Source organism: Nicotiana tabacum, chromosome 22, assembly GCF_000715075.1.
Source record: "Nicotiana tabacum cultivar K326 chromosome 22, ASM71507v2, whole genome shotgun sequence".
In the NCBI taxonomy this organism is placed as follows: domain Eukaryota; kingdom Viridiplantae; phylum Streptophyta; class Magnoliopsida; order Solanales; family Solanaceae; genus Nicotiana; species Nicotiana tabacum.
The window spans coordinates 31,056,235-31,082,176 of NC_134101.1; the positions used below are offsets into that span (position 1 = coordinate 31,056,235).

Sequence of the window (25,942 nt, forward strand, 5' to 3'; positions counted from 1 at the left end):
GAGCTTTTTTTCTTGAACACTTCAAATGTGATATTATAGAAAATAATATGTGTGAGACCTTTAATTCTTGGATATTGGCACCTACGCACCAGTCTATTATTAGCATGTTAGAGGACATTAGAAATAAAGTAGTTAAGAGACATGTTGATATGATAAAGTTTGCAGAGATTTAGATTACAGACATTTTTCCAATGGAAAGGGTGATTCTAGAAGAAAATAAGGAGTTTTCTAGGAAATGCAAAGTTTTGTGGTTGGGAACTGATGGGTTTGAGGTTTATGAGAATGATTACATATATATAATGAACTTGAGGAGAAGAACATGCACTTGTAGATCCTGGCAGTTAAGAGGGATCTCTTGTGCACATGCAATATGTGCAATCTATCACCAAGAAGAAGAACCATATAATTATGTGGATAACTGGCATAGAAAGGAGAAATTTCTCAAGGCATATCAATACTTTCTTGAACAAATCCCTAACATGAAGATGTGGCCTGACACTAATAACATGGTAATTGAGCCTCCAGCACCAAAGCCAATGCCACGCAGACCCCCCAGCATTCGTGTTATTTGTTGCTTTTATAACATCAGTTGGCAGCCTCAACAACCTTTGCAATGGTTGTGAATGCAATTCCTGTGCTTTATGTTCAAATGAACATAAGATATGGCTCATAAGTTGGACTATATGTGCTTGGTAAATCTGGAAGATGGTAGGTTGCGATAGATGTTTGTTAAGTACTTATCAGATTAGTTCAATTACAATTTCAACATGTTAGCACTTCGAATTCTATATTTGAACCAGTACATAAAAAATGGCAGAAAATTTCTTCAATTCATCGAAATAAGGCCACAGACCACAATTACATTCACACAAACTACCAGTTAAGACATATCCAAAATATATCAACCGCCATTACAAACGCAAAATACAACAGCTAAGACATAGATGACATAATGGCATCAAAACGCTTCTACTCCAACCACATGTAGAACCACAATAACTTCAACGATCGAAGGCACAATAGCAAACCCAGATAATTAGCATTATTACTATAATAGAAGCCAATTTCTTCCTCCATATTCTTGCTCGAGCCCTTTCTTCTTCAAAAGCTTTGACCCTGTTCAATAAACCCCAAATAACCCTATTCGCTTGGCTAGGAAACTCGTCATTAACCCACCTAAAATACTTACATCCACCTTTGTCCTTAAAAAAAAGAAATTGATTCAAACTAAAATCGGGGATTGCATAGTAAAAATAATTAATTGTAGCTAATTAACACTTACCTTTTTAATTTTGCATCCATAGAACCCCTTTCCAGGATTAGATGGAGACCATGAAGTTTTTAATTGACATTCAAGATCACACCGACATGAATCGATTCTTGGTGTGAGAGACATTATCCACAAAATTGAGAGCTTAAGCCAAAATCCGAACACTTAGGCGAGACTACTTTCAATTTGGAGAGAAGCGTAGAATTTTTAAACCACAAAATCACGAAAAGGGTAAAAATATGGCTGGATTTAAGAGACAAAGTAAAAAGGGACAAGGGTTTATATAATGGGAAGGGGTATATTTTTATCGTTTGTATTTTACCGTTGAAATAGTTTTTATCAGCATATTTTTAATGTTCACGCGCTCAACAACAGTGATGCTCACGTTATTTGCCATGTCAGTCGGACGTGTTAAAATGGTACAGTAAAGATAGAGTTAAAGTGTTCCGTTCGTAAATGGTTTAGTTGAGGTGTTCAAGTGAAATTTCTGGGATAGTTAAAATGTCTGTCTATGCATTCTGCCAGTATTATTTTAGTATATGCCTTTTAAAATAAATAAAAATATCAAATCCTATTTTTTTAAAAAGCCAAAGATAATGTCATACGTAAAAATAACATATTTTTGGAAGTTTTAACATTGTTTTTTTTTTTAAGAAAAAAGATTACTCATGATAAATGAATAAATAGAGTACATCGTTTCTATTATTTAACTCCTAAGTTTCCACATTCAGACAAATTATTGGAGATTGATTGTGTTTGAAGAATTAATACAATGATTTGTCCTTCCATGGACTAGGCAGAACGTTAATAAAGCGGCTCTCTCTCTTCCTCGTATAGCTTTATCGTATGTAACTCGTGTAACTTGGGATTTCTATCCCTCATGTTTAGCTTTTATTTTTTGTTTTGATGCTTCTCATTTAAAGAACAAGGATTTTCCATAACGTAACTCTGTTTTGACTTGGTTGTTTAATAAATATTTATTGCTTAAAGAAAAAATCTGCTAAGTTCCCACATATTAACACTTTTTTTATTTACTACGAACAATTTCTACATATTAACAATTTTTGTTACGTTTTAAAATGAAATATAAACATTAAATTCTATAAAAATAAAAAAGCTCAAGAATACACAAAAATAACATATATTTCACGGTAAGATTGACAAAAATATATTAATTTGTAAATTCTTTTAACTCTTTTGTTTCTTTGAAAGATTACTACATGCTAAATGAATAAATAGCGTACATTGTTTTTATTATTTAACTCTCATGTTTCCATATATTAACAGTTCCTTTTTTTTAAATTATTTTACAACGAACAATTTCGACCGTTAGAAGAAAGTTTCCTAAATTGTTACACGTCTGGTTTCCTACAAAGGCAGGGATTTCAGGTAAAATTTGTTGAATATACTTGGGCTTCACGTACTTCCCTAAAATCGAACTCATTGCCGTTGATCATAATCAACTTTTTGTTCTATAAATACAAAGTATCTAAACTCCTAAGTCATATATATAGCCCTATTTTATCACTCAAAACTCTCTAGTCTCGGCCGCTGCGTTTTTTTCATCTTCGTATTCAAGAAACAATGAATATGATGGAGTTAGACCGACGGATTCAGAGTTAGTGAAATTTCTTTTGAGGTTTGTTGCTAAGCAAGAATTGCATGACAATGGTTTTATTGCAATGTATGATGTTTACAAACAAGAACCTTGGGTAACTTACAGCCATGGCCATTCTACTGGAGGAGTAGAAGATAATTGGGACACAAGTATTTACCGTTACTTTATTACACCAAGGAAGAAGAACAAGTGTATTAATTCAGATGATTATAATGATGGTAAGTGGCTAATGAAGGAATATGTGTTGTCTGATCCTATTCTTAATAAGTTCAGTAATTCTGGGCGTAAAGATTATGTTATTTGTGCCATAAAAAAGTTGCCCAAAAGAAGTACTACTTGTAATTTTAGTCAGACTAGTAATGTGACAACTACTATGGAGTCATGTTCTGAACAAGAGAAGGTGGATACTGAGGTGACTTCTGATATAAATAATTATGTTGATCAGCCATTGATGGATCAGGACTATTTTGTTGAGAAAGCAATAGTAGAATCTGTTGAACCATTAATGGTGGAAACTGTTGGGATAAATTCGGTTAAGCCTTTGATGGATCAGGAATATACTGAGATGATCACTCCTATCTATTATGTTGAAGAACCAATGGAGGAATCTAAGGTGCAAAGTCACGAGGCTACTGGTGTAGAGAATGGTTCGTCGTTGGGGCTAACTACTTTTTCTCAATTTCAAGAATCTATGATCGCTGACTTTGAGAATGCGATGCAAGAATTTAATGTGCCTGAAATAATGGTTAGATCGGATGAAAATATGGGCTGTGACACACTATTGGAGAAGATCCAGACACAAGATCAAGAAGAAGAAGGTTGTTCTTTTGCTGTTAATGAGGAGCATAATATTGCATTTATGGAATCTGAAGTCAAGGCTACAAGTTTTCTTGAACTACTAACTGGTTGCAGGGGTTATGGTATGGGGAACAATCAGGTGCAATTGGTACCTGATCAATCGACTACAATATTTCCTAGAAAGTTGGGATCGGTTGTATGAATCTTCAATGTCCATGTCGTTGGTACCTGAATCGACTACTATGCTAAATTCTAATGAAATTGCAACAGGAGAATGTGACACAACACCTTGTTCTATTCAACCAGCAAATTGATATTACCAACAACCACTATTGAAGTACCTGAGGTAAATTTAGAATCTGAAGGGAATACTATTCTGCAGTTGGAGGGACCAGCCTCTGTTGAACCTGAGCTGCACACACAAGAGGGGGGTGAGTTAGTACAACTCGATGAGGGTACGGGTAACGAGGAGGATGTTTTGACAGGGGAAACAATTACTGAAACAGAAACTAGCTTCATTACTGATCTTGTGGACGCCATGTTAGATAATGCGCCTATGGCGGAAAGATTTGCTGCAATGAGGATGGATCAGACAGTAATGTTGGACCAACAATCTTGGAACAATCTACCTGACAAGTTTCAGCTAACTTAGTATTAGCTAGGTTCAATTCTTGTCTTTGAAAGTGTATTTAATGCTTCTCATGGATATATTTCTAACAAATTGTAATAATCTTTCCAGCAATTCATTTGAGATTTGAACAATAACTGTACATACTGCACTTTTGAAGTAATATCAGTAGTTTCAAGTTGTTTTCTAATTAGTCCTTTGGTTTGCTGCTTTTGAGATGCTATTAGTCCGAATTTAGTGTTCAACTTTTTATTTAGACAAAGAATCTTCTTCTGATACTGTTAAACTAATAAGCTTGATCATGTGTTACAAACTGTCTAAACTAATTCTACTACTGAAAGAGATGAGCAGGTGCTTAGCTCTACCATGTTTTAGGTCTCTTCCCCTTTCTTCTTTCACACATATTCATATGAGAATTTGGCTTCTTTTGCTGGTGGAGCTAGTGTACATGTTACATAAATACTGTATTTATGTTAGAAATTTATTAAATATGTATAAATTATTAATATCTAGAAACTAATACCGCCCGGGCGAATTTTAGGATCTTCGTATTATCCTTGTACTTAACTTTTCCACTAAAATCTTAGTGGCAAGTGATAATAACGCCAAACATTAAGTGGGCAATTTTGATACTCACGTCACGGGGAACATAAAAAGTGATGCATGTTTGAGCCATTTGAAATTCACTTGGTCTAGAAAAAATTACATGAAACTGATAATGAAAAACAAGATCATGTTTGGTTCCTTTTAATTCGTTGCGCGCACGCGCACAAATGAAATCGTATAAAGACAGTTCGTATTTGATATAACTATCGTGCAAGTATTTTACCATTAAGAATCAAACAGTTTCTTGTTACAGATTGTATATTGATCTATTATAATTATAGGATATCCCTTTTCGCGAATGACTATTTATCTGAGTGATTTCTGATGTTTGGCTATAATTCCATATTTTTAGTACATTACTTACCTTTCATTTTGGGGCTTTAATGTTAAACTATACTATATTTGTGCTTAATTGAGTTTATTTTATGTGTAGGTACGTTGAAGACAAAATTGGGAGCAAAGTAGAGATTTTGTGTGTATTTTATACACTGCATGAATGGAGTTATGATTATTTAATTAGTGAATATATAAGGATTAAAGTTTAACATTACAAAGGAAGACAAAAGAGACAAATCAAAAGAAGACAAAAAGAACAATTGAAAAAAGAAACAAAAATGTGAATTGGAGATGTTAGGCAACAAAATTGAATCGAAGCAGCAGCAGGCGTAGCGAGCTACTTTGCTCGCATTAGAGCAGGCGAGGCGAGGATTAAAGTGCGCGACAGAGCTTGCGTCGCACGGGCTACAGCGAGATGAAGCTCGCGTTTTGCCTCGCGCCGCGAGGCCTATAGCGAGGGTGTTCTGTGTTTTGAAGCTTATTCTGTCTCCTTTTTGGTTTTGGACTTGGTTATTTCGTCAAGGAGTTTTTCCTACACATATAAATAGTCATTAAACACCATTTGTAGAGGAGTTTTTGCGACCGGAGGCGAGAACATCATGTGGAACAACTTTTGGAGGAGAAAATCATCGAGTTCTTCATTCCTTTATCTTTTGTTTGTAATTTGTTTATGCAAAATACTTGGAAAATTGTTGCTACGAACATTAGTGGCTAAGCACTCTAGTTCTAGGGTTGTGGTTGACATGATTATTAACGTTTATTAATAACATCTTTGATAATTCGGATTATCATCTTGTGGTTATTTCTTTAATTCTAGTTTTAACTTGTGAATTGTTGTAGCTACCAATTCACCCTACTATCTATGCTATGCTTGGTGAAAGCCGTGTTTAGATTAGAGTAGAATTAGAGAGAGCTTGTTTCTGAACCCGTGGCTCGGGGGACGATTTTGCGGTTAGGAGAGAAATATACCTAACAATCTTGCTTAATTGAATACCGTATTATATTCGTTCATGAAAGACTCAATACCATATGAATATAGGATTGATATATTGTGGGCAGGCAAGTAGTATTGTGGGAACATGCTATTCATATAAACGATCCGGTTAATTAGCAACCATAGATAATCTGGATTAACGAGTGTGATTATTGAACTTAATAGGATTGATAAACCAATCACAACCCTGGAATTTTCACCTCCTCTAAATTAAAATCTCATCATACACATTTGCATTCTTGATAAATTAGTTGTTACTTGTTTAATTTCCGCAATAGTAGATTTATAGAAAAACATCACTCTTAAATATCTTGGACAATTAATTGATTTTTTTGCTTAGTTGACAATTGATCTAAGTCTATGTGGGTTCGACATCCGACTTTCGAGTCACTTTATTACTTGACGGCCACGCATACTTGCGTGTACTTGGGGAACCAACAAGTTTTTGGCGTCGTTGACGGGGACTTAGTTATTGATTGTTTATCTAAGTTAAGCTTTTATTTGTTATTTGTTCAAGTTTTACTTTTTAGTTTGTTTTATTTGTGATAACGCATGCTTTTCTCTTGAATGCGGAGGAGTAGAAGCGCAAACAACATCCTTCCTCTTGATCCTGAGATCGAACGAACACTTCATAGAGTAAGGAGGGAAGTTGAAGTTAGAACTAGAATTGAAAGAGAGTTGGACATCGTAGTTCAACCACAACCAATAGAGATGGCAGGTAATGAAGGGCGTCCGGTGATAGAAGCTGCAAGGCCCAATATTGCTAATATGACTCAGGCAATTGTGAAGCCTGAGATCATGGGTCACTTTGAACTCAAACAGTACATGGTATAACTGATTCAGTCCACAGGGCAATATGTGGGTCTATCTCATAAAGACCTGCAGAGGCACATTCAGAACTTCCTGGAAATTACAGACACTTACAATTATCCGAACATTTTCAAGGACTATGTTAGGTTGACATTGTTTCCCTTTTCACTGCTAGGGGAAGCTAAGGAATGGTTGCAAAAGGACCCCGTGGACACAATCCACAATTGGGATGATCTAGCAAGGACATTCTTAATCAAGGTTTTTCCCGCTAAGAAGACAAAGTCGCCGAGGAGCCAGATTCTTGGGTTTCAATAATGAGATGGCGAGACTCTTCGTCAAGTTTGGAAAGGATACAAGAAGCTACTTAGAGACTGCCCACATCATTGTCAGACTGATGAGGTGTTAGGTCACACTTTCGTTGATGGGTTGGACGAGGCATCATAGATTAAGCTTGACTCAGCTTGTGGGGGTAGTTACATGGCAAGACCGTATAGTGAGATCTATATCCTGCTAAATAATTTCACTGCTAATGATAATAATTGGCAAGGAGATGGGGTACCACGAAGAGCACTTAAAAAAAAGGCAACAGGTGTGATCGAGCTTGATGATTTCTCAGCCATGAGGCCAGATATAGCGAGATTAGCAAATCAGTTGAATAAGATGACAATGCACCAAGCACAATAGATGCAGTATGTGTAACAGATGTCTACTTGCTGCGATCAAACAATTGGGATTAGGAGCTCCGAGACCCACCACAGTACTGCTACAGTTAGCTGACATATCTTATGTTTATCTTGAGGGGGTAATTGAGGACGTCTTGCTGCAGATTGGGAAGTTTATTTTCCGTGCAGATTTTATCATCCTGGACTACAAGGCTGATGATTTAGTTCGTATCATCTTGGGACGACCTCTTTTGGCCACTGGAGCCATTATCAAATTCCGAGAAGGTAAGATGATCCTGAGGGTGGACAATAAAGAAGCGATCTTCAATGTATATCAAGCCATTCAGTTGCCTCGTCATTACGAGGACCTGGCCATGATTTCTCTGGTGAAGATAAATGAACCAGCCGTAGAGCCAAGTGTATTTAAAGAAGATGCACTAGAAAAGGCATTGATGTTGTTCAATCACTTGGAACTGGATGAAGAGGTTGAGGAGATGTTGCAAATTTTGGATGCATCTTGTGAATACATAAGAGAAAGATCCTAGTTTGAGCCTTTGGATAGGCCAATCGGCCTGCCCCCTAGACCCTTAGTTGAGGAGGCTCCAAAACCGGAACTTAAACCCTTACCACCTCATCTTCATTATGCATATTTGGGTAGTTCTAACACTTTACCTGTGATTGTTTCTTCTCATTTGTCTAATTTGCAGGAAGAAAAGCTCTTAAGGGTGCTGAGGGAGCACAAGCATGCCATTGGTTGGACAATGTCTGACATAAAAGGTATTAGCCCTGCATTCTTCATGCACAAAATACTCATGGAGGAGGGAAACAAGCCTAGCATGGAACATCAACGCCGCCTAAATCCAATCATGAAAGAGGTGGTAAGAAAAGAAGTGATTAAGTGGCTCAACACAGGTATAGTATTTTCCATCTCCGATAGTAAGTGGGTAAGCCCTGTTCAATGTATACCTAAAAAGGGGGGTATGACTGTTGTAGTGAATGAACAAAATGAATTAATCCCAACTAGGACTGTGACTGGTTGGAAAATATGCATAGATTATAGGTAGTTGAATAATGCTACACGAAAAGATCACTTCCCCCTCCCCTTCATTGATCAAATGCTTGACAGGTTAGCCGGACAGAAATACTATTAGTTTCTTGACGGCTATTCGTGGTATAATCAGATTGCTATTGCCCTGGAGGATCAAGAAAAGAGCACTTTTACATGCCCTTATGGCACTTATGCATTTAAGAGAATGCCATTCGGGTTGTGTAATGCACCTACGACTTTTCAAAGGTGTATGATGGCTATTTTCACCGATATGGTGGAACGGTTTGTGAAGGTTTTTATGGATGATTTTATAGTGTTTGGTCCTTCTTTTGATGAATTCTTGACCAATCTTGCTAAAGTGCTTTCCAGGTGTGAGGAGACTAATCTGGTACTGAATTGGAAAAAGTACAATTTTATGGTACGTGAAGGTATAGTGCTGAGGTACAAGGTGTCCAAAGATGGACTGGAAGTTGACAAAGCTAATGTGGAAGCAATTGAAAAGTTTCCACCACCGATTTCAGTAAAAGGAGTTAGGAGTTTACAGGGACATGCAGGATTTTATCACCGATTTATAAAGGATTTCTCAAAAATTTCTTCTCCTTTGTGCATGTTGTTAGAGAAGGATGTGCCGTTAAAGTTTGACGATGCTTTTCTAAAAGTATTCGAGGAGTTGAAAAAGAAGTTAGTGATTGCACCAATCATAGTAGCTCCTGACTGGAAAGAGCATTTGAGCTGATGTGTGATGCTAGTGATGGTGCAATAGGGGCCGTGTTGGGCCAGAGGAGAACCAAAATTTTTTACTCCAATTACTACGCAAGCAAGACTCTTACTCCTGCTCAAATAAATTATACTGTGACAGAAAAGGAGTTAATTGTTGTAGTGTGGGCGTTCGATAAATTTCGGGCCTATTTGGTTAGCACCAAGTCATCGTCTACATAGACCATGCAGCCATCAGGTATTTGTTCAAAAGAAATATGCTAAACCAAGGCTAATCCGTTGGGTTTTACTCTTGCAGAAATTTGATTTGGAGATTCGAGACTGTAAAGGAATAGAGAATCAAGTGGCTGATCACCTATCCAGGTTAGAAACTCGGAATCATGAACCTGAGGGAAATGTCATCAAGGAAACATTCCCAGATGAGCAATTGTTTCCCATTACCGTTGGGGAGGTGCCATGGTATGTAGATTTTGTGAACTATCTGGCAAGTGGAGAGATGCCTCCTGATCTTGAACCTTATGCTAAAAAGAAGTTCTTGCGAGATGTGAGGTCATATGTGTGAGATGAGCCATTTCTGTTCAAATCTTGTACCGATCCGTTAATGAGAAGATGTGTGCCCGAATCTGAAATAAATGCTATCTTACATGACTGTCATGCGGTGCCTTATGATGCTCATTATGCGAGTGACAAAACGGTAGCTAAGGTGTTGCAATCGTGTTTTTATTGGCCTAGGGTGTTTGAAGATGCCCATGAGTTCATGAGGAGGTGTGATAGGTGCCAGAGAACAGGAACAATCACGAAAAGGCATGAGATGTCATTGCACAGTATTATGGAGGTTTAAATTTTTGATGTGTGGGGAATTGATTTTATGGGTCCGTTTCCCTTGTCCAGTGGGTGTAAGTACATTTTCGTGGCCGTTGACTATGTGTCGAAGTGGGTGGAGGCCATTGCTATTCCTACCAATGATGCCAAGGTTGTGGTCAACTTTGTGAAAAAACATATCCAAGTTGAAGTCTCAAATAAAGAGATAAAGTAGATCCTAGAGAAGACGATTAGTGCATGTAGGAAAGATTGGGCTGCAAAGCTTGATGATGCTCTATGGGCATACCGGACTGCCTACAAAACACCAATCGGACCCTCCCCTTACAAGGTAGTTTATGGGAAGTCATGCCATATACCGGTGGAACTTGAGCACAAGGCCTATTGGGCGATAAAGAAGCTGAACGTTGATGCAGAATTAGAGGGTATAAAACGGGTGATGCAATTGAACGAGCTTGATGAGTTTCGCTTGCATGCGTATGAGAATGCCAAGTTATATAAATAAAAGACCAAGCGCTAGCATGATAAGCATATCCACCATCGCGAGTTCAAACCGGGCCAATTGGTTCTCTTGTTCAATGCGAGGTTAAGACTCTTTATGGGGAAGCTCAAATCGAGATGATCGGGCCCGTTTGAGGTAGTGAGAGTCACTCCACATGGTGCAATTGAGTTGCGCATCTTATATGACGAGAGAACGTTCTTAGTGAACGGACAAAGAGTAAATCACTATTATGGAGGTGACTTTGTTCGTCAGAAGTCGAAGGTGTTACTTGCCAATGATTAGACGAGATTCTGTGTCGTGCCGCGACGTTAAATCAGGCAATCCATCTTTACTGCTTTCTTTTATTTTTATTTTTTATCTTATTATTGATGTAGTGTTTGTTTTTGTTTTGCATGATTATAAGCATAGGAGGCAAAGCCATTGGGAGTGTGCAAAAGCGAGTTAGATGGTGAGAACTAAGTGTGAGGTGCTCACACAAAGGACCATGCCTGGGGGAAGTCTGAGTACCCCGTGAGCCGCTATTGCTTTGGCCTTTGGCCTTTCAGGGAGTTTCTTGTCCACCCTCGTTATTGCTTTGCTTTATTTGTGCATTGGGGACACTGCACTCAATTAAATGTGGGGTGGGAGAATTCTCTAGATAATTTGTAGTAGGATGTTAGAAAAATTTTAACTTCTTATTTTTGTTTTCTTAGTTGTGTAGTGTTTTAGTATTTTAGTAGTTGTAATTTTTTTTTAGAAAAAAGTAGAAAAATTGGACTTTTCCCGACGATGGATCTCCTAGACAGTTTTCTTAAGGGATTTAAGTCTAAGGAAAAAGGACAAAAAGATTTTCTTTGTGTGTAGTGTAGTAATTCCCCCTTGGGTTTTCTTTGTGCCGTGGTTCTTTTCCGAAGGTTTTGTTTGAACTGGGTGTAGTTAGTTTTATTAGCCACTGTGAGATGAATTGAATTGAAACAACTTCTATTGACTTTGTTATGCCTTGAGAATAGTGAGTACTTTGGTTGTGACGCTTAGGCTCAGTTTTTGACTCTTGTATAAGTACCTTAAATTGTATGATCTTAAATTTGCTTAACTTCTTTGACTAGAGTGTCTTGATGAGTCCGATCCTGAGTGAGTTATGTTCCATGTGTGTGTGAGGTTTGTGTGTTATTCTGTGCATTGTATTTGATGTCTAGAACTTGCCCCGTGTGTTTGCAAAGCGAAATAGTAGTTTTGTTCAGTATTGGAAGTGATATAGGCGTTTCTTTGTTGAGCCAGATATATATAGTTTACCCGCCTAATTGTTATGTATCGTAGTTAACCCCTTTGAGCCTGTAATCCTATTTCTTTGGCAACCACATTAAAAGCCTTACCCATTTGTTTGAATTAACCATCTATTTGAACCTTTTAACCTCTCATGAGTACTTGAATTGTAATGAACTTTGTAAAAGTTAAAGTGTGGGGGTGGTTGGTTTGGCTTTTGAGTGGAACTAATGAAATAAGGAGAAAGGTGCACTGTTTTGAAAAAGTAAGAGCCATGTGAATTGAAAAAGAAAAATATATATATATATATATAGTTGTATTGCTGTGAAAAATATTCCTTGATAGTGGTGACTCTTGATGTAATTGTGCTTAAAAGAGTAATATACATTGATGTGAAGGTGGAGTTTGGTTTGACATAAGTATGGGGTTTGAATGTTAAAGTATATGTATTAAAATGCTTAGGGAGGTGTAGTCACTCTTATATCCAAATGTATCCTACCCGACCCGCAGCCTACATTGCAACCAATTAAAGCCATACTTGATCCTAGACTGAATGAGCTCGATTAGTAGAGTAGTACACTACGGGCAAGCCTATGGTACATCTTTATGTGGCATATGAATGTTATTTCCGAGAGTGAGTGAATTCTTCCTATCTTGAGTTCCTAATTGTTCTTAAATTTTAATGTGTGTGGAACTACTCTCTTTTATTGTGTGAGGGCACTCGATTCATGAAGGAAAGGTAATAATGTCATTGACCTCTATGTTTAAGTGAGTGAGTGGTGAATAATGCATGGTACTTGTAAGTCAAATCTTGAGGTGAAGATGTTACACCTTTGTGCTTAGTCTATTTTAAATATTCTTGGTGTGATGAGTTAGGAGAATTGTTTAAAAAGGACGTGTCTATATAAAGTGTAGTTTGATTGCTCGAGGACGAGCAACGTTTAAGTGTGGGGGTAGTGATGTTTGGCTATAATTTCATATTTTTAGTGCATTACTTACCTTACATTTTGGGGCTTTAATGCTAAACTATACTATATTTGTGCTTAATTGAGTTTATTTTATGTGTAGGTACATTGAAGACGAAATTGGGAGCAAAGTAGAGATTTTTTATGTATTTTATACACTAAAAGAATGGAGTTATGATTATTTAATTAGTGGATATATAAGGATTAAAGTTTAACATTACAAAGGAAGACAAAAGAGACAAATCAAAAGAAGACAAAAAGAACAATTGAAAAATGAAACAAAAACGTGAATTGGAAATGTTAGGCAACAAAATTGAATCGAAGCACCAACAGGCATAGCAAGATACTTTGCTCGCGTTAGAGCAGGCGAGGCGAGGATTAAAGCGCGCGACAGAGCTTGCGTCGCACGGGCTACAGCGAGATGAAGCTCGCATTTTGCCTCGCGCCGCGAGGCCTGTAGCGAGGGTGTTCCGGGTTTTAAAGCCTATTTTGTCTCCTTTTTGGTTTCGGACTTGGTTATTTCGTCTCGGCTTTTCTCCTACACATATAAATAGTCATTAAACACTATTTGTAGAGGAGTTTTTGCGACCGGAGGCAAGAACATCACGTGTAACAACTTTTGAAGGAGAAAATCATCGAGTTCTTCATTCCTTTATCTTTTCTTTGTAATTTGTTTATGCAAAATACTTGGAAAATTGTTACTACGAACATTAGTGGCTAAGCACTCTAGTTCTAGGGTTGTGGTGGACATGATTATTAACTTTTATTAATTTACATCTTCGTTAATTCGGATTATCATCTTATGGTTGTTTCTTTAATTCTAGTTTTAACTTGTGAATTGTAGTAGCTACCAATTCACCCTACTATCTATGCTATGCTTGGGGAAAGCCGTTTTTAGATTAGAGTAGAATTAGAGAGAGCTTGTTTCTGAACCCGTGGCTCGGGGGACGATTTCGCGGTTAGGATAGAAATATACCTAACAATTTTGCTTAATTGAATACCGTATTATATTTGTTCATGATAGACTCAATACCATAGGAATATATGATTAATATATTGTGGGAACATGCTGTTTATATAAATGATCATATTAATTAGCAACCATAGATAATCTGGATTAACGAGTATGATTATTGAACTTAATAGTATTGATAAACCAACCACAACCCTAGAATTTTTACCTCCTCTGAATTAAAATCTCATCATACACATTTGCATTCTTGATAAATTAGTTGTTACTTGTTTAATTTTTGCAATAGTTGATTAATAGAAAAACATCATTCTTAAATATCTTGGACAATTAATTGATTATAGTTTGCTTAGTTGACAACTGATCTAAGTCTATGTGGGTTCGACATCCGACTTTCGAGTCACTTTATTACTTAACGGCCATGTATAATTGCGTGTACTTGGGGAATCAACAATTTCTCATTTGCAAAGGCAAACTTGATCATTAAAGAAAATACTGATCTATTGCGACAACTGGAGATCCTTTATCTAGTTTCTTTATATCCCATTGCATGGGATGTGATAGACAATGATCCAAAAGTATCTTGGAGTTGGTTTATATACAACTTAATATATGATTTGGAGTTAGGAGATGAAGCTAGATTAACAGTTATGTTTGATACGCAAAAGGTTTTTTACCAAAACTTTCTGGCTTAAATTTCTATTTCATGTGTAATTATTTTGTTTTATTCATCTCTATTTTGTAGGGTTCTGTTTGATTCATTTATGTTTTGTAGGGATTGGTACCAAGCATTCCTGAATTACTACCAAATTTTGAGCATCGAATGTGTGCTAGGCACATATGGTCTAACTGGTCAAAAACTTGGAAAAGGGAGGAGTTGAGAAAGCAATTTTGGTGGTATTCTAAGGCTAGTTTTGAGGTGAAGTTGAAAGAAGAACTGATTGGTAAAACTTGAAAAAATATATGTGAAAGCCTATTGAAGTATAACAAAGAGTATTGGTGTAAAGCTTTTTTCTTGAACACTTCATATGTGATATTGTAGAAAATAATATATGTGAGACCTTTAGTTCTTGGATATTGGCACCTAGGCACCAGTCTATTATTAACATGTTAGAGGACATTACATATAAAGTAGTTAGGAGACATGTTGATATGATAAAGTTTGCAGAGATTTGGATTACAGACATTTCTCCTATGGCAAGGGTGATTCTAGAAGAAAATAAAGAGTTTTCTAGGAAATGCAAAGTTTTGTGATTTAGAATTGATGGGTTTGAGGTTGATGAATATCAATACATATATATAGTGAACTTGAGGAGAAGAACATGCACTTGTAGATCCTGGCAGTTAAGAGGGATCTCTTGTGCACATGCAATATGTGCAATCTATCACCAAGAAGAAGAACCATATAATTATGTGGATAACTGGCATAGAAAGGAGACATTTCGCAAGGCATATTAATACTTTATTGAACAAATCCCTAACATGAAGATGTGGCATGACACTAATAACATGGTAATTGAGCCTCAGCACCAAGAATGAGCCTTAAAAATAGAAGTATGGCAAGATCTCCAATCAAGGAGTGAAGATGACATGTTCAAAATGTCATCAAGCACGCTATAACAAGTCTTCTTCCAATCAAGGGTAAGTTGTAATGTTTTTCACCTTTCTTTTCACTTCAAATGCTAACTTAAATAAATGTTATAATTGGAATTTTTTTTTAGGGTAGAATTGGAGAGTCTACAAGTAGACAGTCAATTCAAGCAATTCAAGAAAACTGAGGAAATCAAGCAACTCAAGAATCTAGTGCAACTAATACAAGCAGTGGCAGAGGGAGGGGAAACAATACTAGATTTGGCATGGGTGCATTCCAAATGCACCTCCAGCAACTGCTCCTAGAAAACTTATTGTTGGGGTTAAAAGATCAATCAAATGGGACTAAGGTTGTGAAGGATACTAGTGCAGTCAATATTGATCTTGATTTTAAACCTTCTGGGCTGAAGTTTAAAGGAAGAAATGCTATTACTACTTCCCAGCTACAACAACTAAGTGCAAACAGGAGAAACTAAATTGGATCTTCATCAACTACCTTTTCAGTTGCAAGTCCAGCCCCTCCAGCACCATAATGCAAAAGAGCATCCTCAAGAATGTAGTTGTGTTAGGATTATGCTATTTTGAGTTCATGTATTTTGCTAAGTATCCAGACTTGCATTAATTATTCTGTCTTTTTTGGGTCACTAGTTGACATTATTTTAAGAAGTTATATTCAAGCTTTGTTGCAATTCTATTCAACTTTTGGAAATATGACTGGTGTTGTATAACATTTTAGTTGTGAATGCAATTTAAATTCTAAGTGTAGCCTCAACATTCGTGCTATTTGTTGCTTTTATAACATGAGTTGGCAGCCTCAACAACCTTTGCAACAGTTGTGAATGCAACTGCTGTGCTTTTTCTTCAAATGAACATAAGATATGGCTCATAAGGTGGACTGTATGTACTTGGTAAATCTGAAAGATGGTAGGCTGCGATGGATGTTTTGTTGAGTACTTATCAGTTGAGTTCAATTACAACTTCAACATGTTAGCACTTCGAATTCCATATTTGAACTAGTACATAAAAAAATGGCAGAACATTTCTTCAATTCATTGAAATAAGGCCACAGACCACAATTACATTCACACAAACTACAAGTTAAGAAACATCCAAAATATATCAACCACCATTACAAACGCAAAATACAAGAGCTAAGGCTTATATGACATAATGGCATCAAAACGCTTCTACTCCAACCACATGCAGAACCACAACAACTTCAACGATCGAAGGCACAATAGCAAACCCAGATATTTAGCATTATTACTATAACAGAAGCCAATTTCTTCCTTCGTATTCTTGCTCGTGCCCTTTCTTCTTCAAAAGCTTTGACCCTGTTTAATAAACCCCTAATAACCCTATTCGCTTGGCTAGGAAACTCGTCATTAACCCACCTAAAATACTTACATCCACCTTTGTCCTTCAAAAAAAAAAAGAAATTGATTCAAACTAAAGTCGGGGACAACATAGTAAAAATAATTAATTGTAGTTAATTAACACTTACCTTTTCAATTTTGCATCCATAGAACCTCCTTCCAAGATTAGATGGAGACCATGAAGGTTTTAATTGACATTCATGATCACATCAACATGAATCGATTCTTGGTGTGAGAGACATTATCCACAAAATTGAGAGATTAAGCCAAAATCCGAACACTCAGGCAAGACTACTTTCAATTTGGAGAGAAGAGTAGAATTTTTAAACCAGAAAATCAAGAAAAGGGTGAAGAAATAGGGAAGGGGTATATTTTTACCGTTTGTATTTTACTATTGAAATAGTTTTTGTCAGCATATTTTTAATGTTCTTGCGCTCAACAGCAGTGATGCTCACGTTATTTGCCATGCCAGTCGGACGTGTTAAAATGGTACAGTAAAGATAGAGTTAAAGTGTTCCGTTGGTAAATGGCTTAGTTGAGGTGTTCAAGTGAAATTTTTGGGATAGTTAAAATGTCTGTCTATGTATTCTGCCAATATTATTTTAGTATACGCCTTTTAAAATAAATAAAAACATCAAATTCTATTTTTTTAAAAAGCCAAAGATAATGTCATACGTAAAAATAACATATTTTTGGAAGCTTTAACATTGGTTTTATTTTTAAAAGAAAAAAAATTACTCATGATAAATGAATAAATAGAGTACATCGTTTCTATTATTTAACTCCTAAGTTTCCACATTTAGACAAATTATTGGGGATTGTTTGTGTTTGAAGAATTAATTCAATGATTTGTCCTTCCATGGACTAGGCGGAACGTTAGTAAAGCGGCTCTCTCTTGCTCGTATAGCTTTATCCTATGTAACTCGTGTAACTTGGGATTTCTATCCCTCATGTTTAGCTTTTATTTTTTGTTTTGATGCTTCTCATTTAAAGAACAAGGATTTTCCATAACGTAACTCTGTTTTGACTTGGTTGTTTAATAAATATTTATTGCTTAAAGAAAAAATCTGCTAAGTTCCCACATATTAACACTTTTTTTTATTTACTACGAACAATTTCTACATATTAACAATTTCTGTTACATTTAAAATAAAATATAAACATTAAATTCTATAAAAATAAAAAAACTCAAGAATACACAAAAATAACATATATTTCACGGTAAGATTGACAAAAATATATTAATTTGGAAATTCTTTTAACTCTTTTGTTTCTTTGAAAGATTACTACATGCTAAATGAATAAATAGTGTACATTGTTTTTATTATTTAACTCCCATGTTTCCATATATTAACAGTTCCTTTTTTTTAATTATTTTACAACGAACAATTTCGACCGTTAGAAGAAAGTTTCCTAAATTGTTACACGTTTGGTTTCTTACAAAGGCAAGGATTTCAGGTAAAATTTTTTGAATATACTTGGGCTTCACGTACTTCCCTAAAATCGAACTCATTGCCGTTGATCATAATCAACTTTTTGTTCTATAAATACAAAGTATCTAAACTCCTAAGTCATATATATAGCCCTATTTTATCACTCAAAACTCTCTAGTCTCGGCCGCTGCGTTTTTGTCATCTTCATATTCAAGAAACAATAATGAATATGATGGAGTTAGATAATCTTGGAGAAGGGTATCGATTTCGACCGATGGATTCAGAGTTAGTGAAATTTCTTTTGAGGTTTGTTGCTAAGCAAGAATTGCATGACAATGGTTTTATTGCAATGTATGATGTTTACAAACAAGAACCTTGGGTAACTTACAAACAAGAATCTGAAGTCAAGGCTACAAGTTTTCTTGAACTACTAACTGGTTGCAGGGGTTATGGTATGGGGAACAATCAGGTGCAATTGGTACCTGATCAACCGACTACAATAACAACAACTATGCCTCAATTCCTAAAAAGTTGGGATCGGTTGTATGAATCTTCAATGTCCATGTCGTTGGTACCTGAATCGACTACTATGCTAAAATCTAATGACATTGCAACAAGAGAATGTGACACAACACCTTGTTCTATTATAATTATAGGATATCCCCTTTCGCGAATGACTATTTATTCGAGTGATTTCTGATGTTTGGCTATGATTCCATATTTTTAGTGCATTATTACTTACCTTACATTTTGTTGCTTTAATGCAATACTATAATATATTTGTGCTTAATTGAGTTTATTTTATGTGTAGGTACGTTGAGGACGAAATTGGGAGTAAAGTAGAGATTTTATGTGTATTTTATACACTAAAAGAATGGAGTTATGATTATTTAATTAGTGGATATATAAGGATTAAAGTTTAACATTACAAAGGAAGACAAAAGAGACAAATCAAAAGAAGACAAAAACAACAATTGAAAAATGAAACAAAAACGTTAATTGGAAATGTGAGGCAACAAAATTGAATCGAAGCACCAACAGGCGTAGCGAGCTACTTTGCTCGCGTTAGAGCAGGCGAGGTGAGGATTAAAGCGCGCGACAGAGCTTGCGTCGCACAGGCTACTGCGAGATGAAGCTCGCGTTTTGCCTCACGCCGCGAGGCATGTAGCGAGAGTGTTCCGGGTTTTAAAGCCTATATTGTCTCCTTTTTAGTTTTGGACTTGGTTATTTCGTCTAGGCTTTTTTCCTACACATATAAATAGTAATTAAACACCATTTTTAGAGGAGTTTTTGCGACCAGAGGCAAGAACATCACGTGGAACAACTTTTGGAGGAGAAAATCATTGAGTTCTTCATTCCTTTATCTTTTCTTTGTAATTTGTTTATGCAAAATACTTGAAAAATTGTTACTACGAACATGAGTGGCTAAGCACTCTAGTTCTAGGGTTGTGGTTGACATGATTATTAACGTTTATTAATTACATCTTCGTTAATTCGGATTATCATCTTGTGGTTATTTCTTTAATTCTAGTTTTAACTTGTGAATTGTTGTAGCTACCAATTCACCCTACTATCTATGCTATGCTTGGGGAAAGCCGTGTTTAGATTAGAGTAGTATTAGAGAGAGCTTGTTTCTGAACCCGTGGCTCGGGGGATGATTTCACGGTTATGATAGGAATATACCTAACAGTCTTGCTTAATTGAATACCGTATTATATTCGTTCATGATAGACTTAATACCATAGGAATATAGGATTGATATATTATGGGTAGGCGAGTAATATTGTGGGAATATGCTATTCACATAAATGATCCGGTTAATTAGCAAGCATAGATAATCTGGATTAACGAGTGTTATTATTGAACTTAATAGGATTAATAAACCAACCACAACCCTGAAATTTTCACCTCCTATGAATTAAAATCTCATCATACATGTTTGCATTCTTGATAAATTAGTTGTTACTTGTTTAATTTCCGCAATAGAAGATTAATAGGAAAACATCGCTCTTAAATATCTTGGACAATTAATTGATTTTAGTTTGCTTAGTTGACAATTGATCTAAGTCTCTGTGGGTTCGACATCTGTGTTTCGAGTCACTTTATTACTTGACGGCCACGTGTACTTGGGGAACCAACAAGTTTTTGGCGCCGTTGTCGGGGACTTAGTTATTGATTGTTTATCTAAGTTAAGATTTTATTCGTTATTTGTTCAAGTTTTCATTTTTAGTTTGCTTTATTTTTGATAACGCATGCTCTTCTCTTGAATGCGGAGGAGTTGAGGCGCAAACAATATCCTTCCTCTTATCCTGAGATCAAACGAACACTTTATAGAGTGAGGAGGGAAGTTGAAGCTAGAACTAGAATTGAAAGAGAGTTGGACATCGTAGTTGAACCACATCCAATAGAGATGGCAGGTAATGAAGGGTGTCCGGTGATAGAAGCTGCAAGGCCCAATCTTGCTAATATGACTCAGGCAATTTTGTAGCCTGAGATCACGGGTCACTTTGAACTCAAACAATACATGGTAAAACTGATTCAGTCCATAGGGCAATATGTGGGTCTATCTCATGAAGACCCGCAGAGGCACATTCAGAACTTCCTGGAAATTAAAGACACTTACAATTATCTGAACGTTTCCAAGGACTAGGCTGACACTGTTTCCTTTTTCACTCCTAGGGGAAGCTTAGGAATGGTTGCAAAAGGAGCCCGCGAACTCAATCCACAATTGTGATGATCTAGCAAGGAAATTCTTAATTAAGTTTTTTCCCACTAAGAAGACAAAGTCGCTGAGGAGCCAGATTCTTGAGTTTCAACAACGAGATGGCTAGACTCTTTGTCAAGCTTGGGAAAGATACAAGAAGCTACTACTAGACTCCCCACATCATTGTCAGACTGATGAGGTATTGGGTCACACTTTCGTTGATGGGTTGGACGAGGCATCAAAGATGAATCTTGACTCAACATGTGGGGGTAGTTGCATGGCAAGACCATATAGTGAGATCCAGATCCTGCTAAACAATTTCACTGCTAATGATAATAATTGGCAAGGAGATGGGGAACCACGAAGAGCACTTAAACAAAAGGCAGCAGGTGTGATCAAGCTTGATAATTTCTCAGCCATGAGGGTAGGTATAGTGAGATTAGCAAATCAGATGAAAAACATGGCAATGCACCAAGCACAACAGATGCAGCATGTGCAACAAATGTCTACTTGCTGCGAGTTATGTGGTGAAGGTCACACAAGTGACATATGCCCTGTGAATCCTGAATCCAGCTACTACGTGGGGCAACAAGCTAGAGGGCCGATGAATCAAAATGCTCAATATGGTAACACATACCATCCGAACTGGAGGAATCATCCTAACTTCTCTTGGGGTGGAAATCAGAACATCAGGCCTCAAGAAAATTATAATCATCCACCTCAACCTCCACAGCAATCATAAGAGAGTTTGATTGGCATGATGAAAAAGCTCTTTCTAGAAAATCAAAAAGTTATGGCTGAGAATCAACAATTGCGCATAGAGTTCAGAAATCTAGAGAGGCAGTTTGGGCAAATGGCTAACAATCAGAATATTAGACCTGTTGGAGCTCTCCCAAGTGATACAGAGAAAAATCCTCAAGTCAATGCAGTGACGTTGAGAAATGGGAGAGAGTTAGTAGATGTGCCTAAGAAGAAAAAGAAGCAGTCTGGGCTCGAAGAAGAAAGAGTGCCAGAACCTGTAGAGGTAGATAAGAGAAACAAAACAGAGTCTGAGCAAATATCAGAGAGGGTGCCACCTCCTTTTCCTCAAAGACTGAGAAAGAAGAATGATGACCACATATTTCACAAGTATTTAGATATGCTGAAGTAGATACACTTGAACATCTCTTTGGTGGACATGCTCCGTGAGGTCCCAAAATATGCAAAATATATTAAGGATATAGTGGCAAATAAGAGGAGGTTAACTGAATTTGAGACCGGCGCACTTACTGAGGAGTGCACTTCCAGGATTCAACATAAGCTTTTACAAAAGCTTAAGGATCTGGGTAGTTTTACAATCCCCGTGAGGATTGGTGAAATTGATGTGGGTAGAGCCTTGTGTGATTTGGGTGCAAGTATCAATCTGATGCCGTTGTCAGTGTTCAAACAATTGGGATTAGGAGCTCCGAGACCCACCATGGTGCTGCTACAGTTAGCTGACAGATCTTATGTTTATCCTGAGGGGGTAATTGAGGACGTCTTGCTGCAAATTGGGAAGTTTATTTTCCCTGCAGATTTTATCATCCTGGACTACGAGGCTGATGAGTTAGTTCCTATCATCTTGGGACGACCTCTTTTGGCCACTGGAGATGCCATTATCAAAGTCCGAGAAGCTAAGACGATCCTGAGGGTGGACAATGAAGACGCGGTCTTCAATGTATATCGAGCCATTAAGTTGCCTCGTCATTACGAGGACCTGGCCATAATTTCTGTGGTGAAGATAAATGAACCAGTCGGAGAGCCAAGTGCATTTAAAGAAGATGCACTAGAAAAGGCATTGATGTTATTCAATCACTTGGAACTGGAAGAAGAGGTTGAGGAGATGTTGCAAATTTTGGATGCATCTTGTGAATACATTAGAGAAAGATCCCAGTTTGAGCCTCTAGATAGGCCAATCGGCCTGCCCCTTAGACCCTCAGTTGAGGAGGCTCCAAAACTGGTCTTAAACCCTTACCATTTCATCTTCATTATTCATATTTGGGTAGTTCTAACACTTTACCTATGATTGTTTCTTCTCATTTATCTAAATTGCAGGAAGAAAAGCTCTTAAGGGTGCTGAGGGAGCACAAGCATGCCATTGGTTGGACAATGTCTGACATAAAGGGTATTAGCCCTGGATTCTGCATGCACAAAATACTCATGGAGGAGGGACACAAGCCTAGCATGGAACATCAACGTCGCCTAAATCCAATCATGAAAGAGGTGGTAAGAAAAGAAGTAATTAAGTGGCTCGACACAGGTATAGTATTTCCCATCTCCGAGAGTAAGTGGGTAAGCCCTGTTCAATATGTACCTAAAAAGGGGGTATGACTGTTGTAGTGAATGAACAAAATGAATTAATCCCAACTAGGACTGTGACTGGTCGGCGAATATGCATAGATTATAGGAAGTTGAATAATACTACACGAAAAGATCACTTCCCCCTCCCCTTCATTGATCAAATGCTTGACAGGTTAGCCGGACAGGAATACTATTGTTTCCTTGACGGCTATTCGGGGTATAATCAGATTGCTATTGCCCCGAAAGATCAAGAAAAAACCAGTTTTACATGCCCTTATGGTACTTATGCATTTAAGAGAATGCCATTCGGGTTGTGTAATGCAATTGCGACTTTTGAAAGGTGTGTGATGGCTATTCTCACCGATATGGTGGAACGGTTTTGTGGAGGTTTTTATGAATGATTTTTCTGTGTTTGGTCCTTCTTTTGATGAATGCTTGACCAATCTCGCTAAAGTGCATGCCAGGTCTGAGGAGACTAATCTGGTACTGAATTGGGAAAAATGCCATTTTATGGTACGTGAAGGTATAGTGCTGGGGCACAAGGTATCCAAAGATGGACTGGAAGTTGACAAAGCTAAGGTGGAAGCAATTGAAAAGTTGCCACCACCGATTTCAGTGAAAGGAGTTAGGAGTTTTCTGGGACACGCAGGTTTTTATCGCCGATTTATAAAAGATTTCTCAAAAATTTCTTCTCCTTTGTACAGGTTGTTATAGAAGGATGTGCCGTTCAAGTTTGATGATGCTTGTCTAAAAGCATTTTAGGAGCTGAAAAAAAGTTAGTGAGTGCACCAATCATAGTGGCTCCTGACTGGAAAGAGCCATTTGAGCTGATGTTTGACGCTAGTGATGGTGCAATTGGGGCCGTGTTGGGCCAGAGGAGGAGCAAAATATTTTACTCCATTTACTACGCAAGCAAGACTGTTACTCCTACTCAAATAAGTTATACTGTGATAGAAAAGGAGTTGCTTGCTGTAGTGTGGGCGTTCGATAAATTTTGGGCCTATTTGGTTGGCACCAAAGTCATCGTCTACACAGACCATACAACTATGAGGTATTTGTTCGAAAAGAAAGATGCTAAACCAAGGCTAATCCGTTGGGTTTTACTCTTGCGGGAATTTGATTTGGAGATCCTAGACCGTAAAGGAACAGAGAATCAAGTGACTGATCACTTATCCAGGTTAGAAACTTGGAATCAAGTAGCTGAGGGAGATGTCATCAAGGAAACATTCCCGGATGAGCAATTGTTGGCCATTGCTACTGGGGAGGTGCCATGGTATGCAGATTTTGTGAACAATCTGGCCGCCTGATCTTGAAACTTATGCTAAAAATAAGTTCTTGCGAGATGTGAGGTCATATGTGTGGGATGAGGTATTTCTGTTCAAATCTTGTACCGATCAGTTAATGAGAAGATGTGTGCCCGAATCTGAATTAAATGTTATCTTACATGACTGTCATGCGTCGCCTTATGGTGGTCATTATGCGGGTGACAAAATGGCAGCTAAGGTGTTGCAATCAGGTTTTTATTGGCCTAGGGTGTTTAAAGACGCCCATGAGTTCGTGAGGAGGTGTGATAGGTGCTAGAGAACAGGAACAATCATGAAAAGGCATGAGATGCCATTGCACGGTATTATGGAGGTTGAAATTTTTGATGTGTGAGGAATTGATTTTATGGGTCCGTTTCCCTTGTCCAGTGGGTGTAAGCACATTTTGGCGGTCGTTGACTATGTGATAAAGTGGGTGGAGGCCATTGCTCTTCCTACCAATGAAGCCAAGGTTGTGTTCAACTTTGTGAAAAAGCATATCTTTACAAGGTTCGGCACTTCGAGAGTGATGATTAGTGATGGGGGCACCCATTTTTGTAACAAGCTCTTGGGCAATGTCTTAGCACAATATGGGGTCAAACATAAGGTTGCAACCGCTTACTATCCTCAGACTAGTGGGCAAGTTGAAGTCTCAAATTGTCACGACCCAAAATCTCACCTGTCGTGATGGCGCCTATCTCGATACTAGGCAAGCCGACAACCTCAATAAAACAGCATTTCCTTAAAGTTTGAAAAACATAATAATTTGAGTTTAATAAAAGGCCTCACAATTTCAGATACAAGCACTCCCAAAACCTAGTGTCACTGAGTACATGAACATCTAATATGAGTGCAAGTCTGGAAAATACGGTCTATAATAGTCTGAGACCAAATACACTAAACAATGAGGTAGGGAAGAAGAGACAAGGTCTGTGAAAAATGACAGCTACCTCTGAATCTCAGAAAAAATCAACTACGTGAAAGAATCAACACCTGCTATGTCAGGGAACACCTAGATCTGCACACGAAGTGCAGGGTGTAGTATGAGTACAACCAACTCAGTAAGTAACAATAATAAATAAAGAACTGAAGATAGTGACGAGCTACACAGTTATAGTTCACTTTCAATAATTCCAGCAAGAATAGATATGCTTTCAAATCCAGTAGTTTAAGTCAAATCAATTTTATACAGTTCAAGTTCATGTAATCCGGATATAAAATCTTTCATAGAATT

The 25,942-nt window shown here is 37.3% G+C and overlaps 1 protein-coding gene across 1 annotated transcript; it reads left to right on the forward strand.

The window, feature by feature from the left end:
• Positions 1 to 22,265: 22,265 nt before the first annotated feature.
• LOC142175774 (uncharacterized) lies at positions 22,266 to 24,714 on the forward strand. Its single transcript, XM_075242766.1, has 5 exons — positions 22,266 to 23,066; positions 23,162 to 23,366; positions 23,447 to 23,747; positions 23,872 to 24,056; positions 24,170 to 24,714. The coding sequence occupies exons 1-5, from the start codon at positions 22,266 to 22,268 to the stop codon at positions 24,712 to 24,714; spliced, it is 2,037 nt and encodes a 678-aa protein (XP_075098867.1).
• The last annotated feature ends 1,228 nt before the right edge of the window (positions 24,715 to 25,942 follow it).